Source organism: Gavialis gangeticus, unplaced genomic scaffold (assembly GCF_001723915.1).
Source record: "Gavialis gangeticus isolate Ggan-Ray unplaced genomic scaffold, GavGan_comp1, whole genome shotgun sequence".
In the NCBI taxonomy this organism is placed as follows: domain Eukaryota; kingdom Metazoa; phylum Chordata; order Crocodylia; family Gavialidae; genus Gavialis; species Gavialis gangeticus.
In genome coordinates this window covers 141,433,040-141,438,101 of record NW_017729032.1, presented here as the reverse complement: position 1 = coordinate 141,438,101, position 5,062 = coordinate 141,433,040, and the positions used below count along the sequence as shown (strand labels likewise).

At 39.5% G+C, this 5,062-nt stretch overlaps 1 protein-coding gene across 5 annotated transcripts in view; it reads right to left on the bottom strand.

Annotated features, from left to right (window-relative positions):
* The window catches only part of MCF2L (MCF.2 cell line derived transforming sequence like), a 270,182-nt gene that overhangs the window by 53,397 nt on the left and 211,723 nt on the right, over positions 1 to 5,062 (bottom strand). For all 5 annotated transcript variants that reach the window (XM_019524969.1, XM_019524968.1, XM_019524970.1 and 2 more), the window contains exons 19-20: positions 2,599 to 2,691; positions 2,395 to 2,487 (exon numbers count right to left, since the gene is read on the bottom strand). In XM_019524969.1, coding sequence (XP_019380514.1) covers positions 2,395 to 2,487; positions 2,599 to 2,691 — 186 coding nt within the window. The remainder of the gene's footprint in view (positions 1 to 2,394; positions 2,488 to 2,598; positions 2,692 to 5,062) is intronic.

Below are 5,062 nucleotides of genomic sequence, written 5' to 3'. Positions count from 1 at the left end.
CCCTTCTAGCATGCCCACTTCTCCCCACATCTTAGTGTCATCAGCAAATATGAACAGGGTGCTTTTTACCCACTTGTCCAAGTCGCGGATGAGGATGTTGAACAGTGCAGGCCCAAGGACAGAGCCCTGGGGGACCCCACTGCCCACATCCCTCCAGGTTGAATAAGACCCATCCACCACCACTCTCTGGGTGCGGCCCTCCAGCCAGTTAGTGACCCATTTGACTGTATAGGTGTCGATGCCACAGTCCCCCAGTTTTTTAATGAGAATGGGGTGAGAGACGGTGTCGAAGGCCTTCCGAAAGTTCAGAAAGACTATGTCCACTGCTACCCCTGCATCTAAGGATTTTGTCACCTGATCATAGAAGGCCACCAGGTTGGTCTGACAGGACCTGCCTGTAATGAAAACGTGTTGGTTGCCCCTAAGCATAACCTCCCCCGCTGGCCCCTCGTGGACATGTGCCAGGATAATTCTCTCAAAAAGCTTACCCAGGATTGAGGTAAAACTGACTGGCCTATAGTTTCCTGGGTCCTCCTTCCTCCCTTTTTTGAAAATTGGAACCATGTTGGCCCTCTTCCAGTCCTCTGGCACCACACCAGAGCATCACGAGTGCTCATAAAGCCGTGCCAGGGGTCCCGCAATGACCTCAAGTAATTCCCTCAGCACTCTGGGGTGGAGATAGTCTGGACCAGCTGATTTAAATACGTCCAGATATATATTATCACAACAGTGAAAAAAAAGTTATATGAATTTTTGCAGTTTTTTCTTTTTGCTTCCTTTTTATGTTACTTTTCATTGTTTGAATTACAGAAACATTAAGGCCCCAGAGATGGAGAGAAAGGTACCTATTGTACAGAGTACCATCCAAATATGCAAGACTACATTCCTTCCTCACAAGTTTATATTCTAAATTAAGATTATTTTCTCAATTGGATGGCCCTGAGTGTGCAATCTGATCTGTACCAGCATACTTCTGAACTCACATGACGTCCCATTGACTTCAGAAGGAGGTCCTATGGAAACTGGCACTCACCCATGCAGATTGGATTGCAGAAACTAAAGGACATTTAGAGATACAAAACCACTCGATGTTGTTTTCTCTTTTCATTATTTTAACGTAATGGGAATATTCATTCAATTCTATTCATTCATTCAATTGCTGTAGCTCCATTAATGTTAATGCTGTGCGTCACAGGTATATTTGATTCACAGCAACTTTTAAATACTTGAACTATATATTTTAAAAAATTAATTCTGAAACTCAATTTCTGTGTGTCAAGCAGTTCTCAGAACAAATAAGTTATATGCAAGGAAAATACAGTTTGAATATCTGCTAATGTGGGGTAATATATTCAGCTATTTATTCAATGCTCTCTGGCTATTTTTACTAGTACTGTACTTCCAGGCTTTTTTTTTTTTTTAATCTTTGATAGTGTTAGTGTTGTAGCAGCCATGATTGTCCAGAAACTATACAAGAGGCAAGACCAAGAGGTGACCTATTAATCAGATCTATTAAATCTTTTGCACGTATATTGTAGCTTAAAAAAAAAATCATGCATCTTTCTAAACACACACAGTGCAGTTAGCTAAAAAGCATTTCATTCAGGCAAAATAGTTCCTGGAGCCCTCGCCCGTCTTGCAGAGCTAAAGTAGCATTGGCTTGATTACCTACAGTGACATTTGCTAACTACATTCATGCTTGCGGGTGCCTGAAATCATTATGATTGTCAGCTAACACACAGTACTAACATCTGGTACTCCTTCCCAGGAAGTTTTCCTGGCAGTTCTGTTTTCCTAGTCCTCTTCTCTCACTCTACACAGAAAAAGCATAAAGGCAAAAGAATTGTTAAACAGGTATTATATATAGCAACATCAGTTTATTTGTAGCTTTTAGAAGTAAGGAGACAAGAGAACTGAAAAGATGCTGGCAAGATAAGCTCTCTCTGGAGTCGGAAGTCTGTATGTATCCTTACTTTTGGCATTTTAGGGGCTAAATTCAGGTAGCATAGGACATGTGATTTACAATTTAAAATGCAATATAATTTTTGTTTTTTGTTTTTAAAAGAACTGCATCAATAAGCACACATTAATATCATTCTGCAACCCAGACAGACAAGGTTCTTTGGGTAAATCTGATATCTTTTATTAAACCAACTAAAATAGTTGGAAAAATTCTTCTTTGCAAGCTTTCGGGTACAAACACCCTTCTTTAGGCAGAGGGAACGCTCCCTCTGCCTGAAGAAGGGTGTTTATACCCGAAAGCTTGCAAAGACGATGTTTTCCAACTATTTTAGTTGGTTTAATAAAAGATATCAGATTTACCCAAAGAACCTTGTTTGCCTACATCCTTAAACCAACACGGCTACAACCAACACCCCATTCTGCAACCCATACCTTTAGAAGTAACTGATATTTGGTTATTCTTTGAACAGGCTTCAGTAAGTATGAATCCAAACTCAGCTTGTGATCAAGTTTCCTTTGACATTCCTATGATGAAAGTAGAATGCAATTAATAATTAGAAACCTTTCATCTACGAAGCTCACAAAAATATGTCCGTTTATTTCCTTAAAATATTTATTTTTGTAAAACAAGCATACCTGAAAAAATACTGAGTCTGAAAACTGCCTCCACAAACTTTCAGATCGGGGCTTGTTTTGACAATATTTTTCATAAATCTGGAAATCTTCCATCTGAATTTGGTGAGAAAAAAGGCTTGTTAATTCAAGTGAGTGAAATATTAGTTAAAATCTGACACATTTTTAAGGCCTGCATATAAAAATATAAGAAAATCAGATGAAGATTTTCTGAAGTCTTAACTGTCAAAGTTTGATTGTTCAAAAATGTTGTCATTGTAATAGTAGGGTTGGGGTGATGTTGGCTTGATGGTCCAGGAAAAAAGCAAGAGGCAAGGATGTATGCGAGATATCTTTGATTGAACCAACTGTATAGTTAGGAATGGTACAGACAAGCTTATGGGTATAAAATATCTTCTCTCACACAAAGATCAGAGGATGGGTACTTCATACTCGGAAGCTGACCTATATCCCTTCTAAACACTTAATGGATATTCTTGTTTATTTGAACATTGCAATGTAGTATTTACAGAATAACTGCCCCCCCTCCATAATTCTTGCTTCAATGCAAAAGTAAAACATCTTATAAACATGTCTATTTCACATTTACAAGTCTTCTAATCAGTAAAATGGAAAACAGTCTATACAGCATAATAGTCCATCACAAATCATAAAACTGAAAATATAATAAAATAGCTGGATGCTCTTTTGGTGGCAGATGCTAATGCCTGCAGCTCTGTTCAGGTCTAAAAGCTATTGGTGACTTGTCCATGACAAAATTTTACTAGCCTCTTACAGCCTAAGGACTAAAATCAAATGCTGCCCAAGTTTTATGCTGGTGTTCATGGTGGCAAATTTCACCTGCTAAATAAAAACATCACACATATACACGCTAGAGATTCATCATAGGTCACAAAACATGGGTTGTGAACATAATGGGGCATCCTCAAACATCTTATGCAAAATAAAGTTTACAATTATTTGTGCAGTAGTTGCCAGTTCTACACCTTGACTACAATTTTGCCTTCCTGGGCCACCCTTCCCATTTTCCCTGTTGACATAGCTCAGTTTCCTTCCTGCAAGCAACACAAAAAATAAGCTTTAATATTGGGAATAAGTCAGCTTTTATACAAGCATTACTTGTATATTATTGTATATTATAAAGGCTGGGCATTATTTTTTAAAGAATTAATTAATACTTATGGGGGCCAATCCACTCATATGGGAGCATCTGCTTCATTTCACATTTATAATTGCAATAATTTCAGTTTTAATTGCTCTACAGCCTTGAAAATGTTTATAGATGACACTTTACTGAGCATTTCAAGTCTTCAGTGCAAGTTCAGTAAATAGAGCAGCTAACTCGTCATTTTGTTTTGACTTCTCAATTGCAGTATTTTGCTTACATTTTTAAAAGGGGATATTTGTCCTCATTTACATTAAATAAAGTATTCAAAAACTTGATATACCTGATAAAGTATAAATGGTGAGAGAAGACAATGGATTAATTTTAATCTTGGCCTAGGTAGAGGCATTCTAACAACAATAGACTTGTGCCTGTCGGTAGTAATTAATGCTGAATTCCATGACATTCAGGAATGACAAGTGACATAAAAGGGCCACAATGAATTGCTTTTGATTTTATCTAACAACCCATGTTTATCCATTCAAACAGTGAATGGCAATTTAAATAGTTTCAATAAAAGTATTAGTTTATTACAATGACTGGAGGTTTTGACAAGATTATGTTGAGATTAGCACCTTAAATTAAAGCATTTTTAAAAAAAAGTTTACAAAACATGACTGAAGTCACCCAAACATATTGGCTTGATGCGACTGAGGACATATCTATGGGTACATACAAGCATTTGCTGCATTGGTTTAGGCAGCTAACATGAAGCCACCGAAACCTCAATTTGAAGCATCACTTGCAGGTGTTGGCTGCTGCTGGAAGCAGCACAAGCAGCCCAGGGTAAGTAACCTGGAGTTGGAGGAAGGGCTGGCTGGTCTAAGGTGAAGAGGTGGGGGATTCTGGGTTCAGTGGCAATAGTTGGGGACTAAAAATAGCCAGGTCAGAATTGCAGCAGGGAGAGGGCACAGAAACAGCACAGCCCCATGCCTGGGCTCTCCCAGCTCCAGGGCTATGCTGTGAACACTCTGCTGTCTACAGGCATTTGCTAGATCGAGTTAACCTTTTATTGATCTTAAGTTTCATAGTTTCAAGGGTCGGAAGGGACCTGAGCAGATCATCTAGTCCGACCCCCTGCCACGGCAGGAAGAGCACTGGGGTCAAATGACCCCAGTAAGGTGGTCATCCAACCTCCTCTTAAAAACCCCCAGGGTAGGAGCCTGCACCACCTCACTTGGAAGCTGGTTCCAGACTCTAGCCGCCCTGACCGTGAAGTAGCGCCTCCTGATGTCCAACTTAAACCTTCCCTCCGCCAGCTTGTGACCATTGTTCCTGGTCACTCCTTGCGGCGCTCGGGGG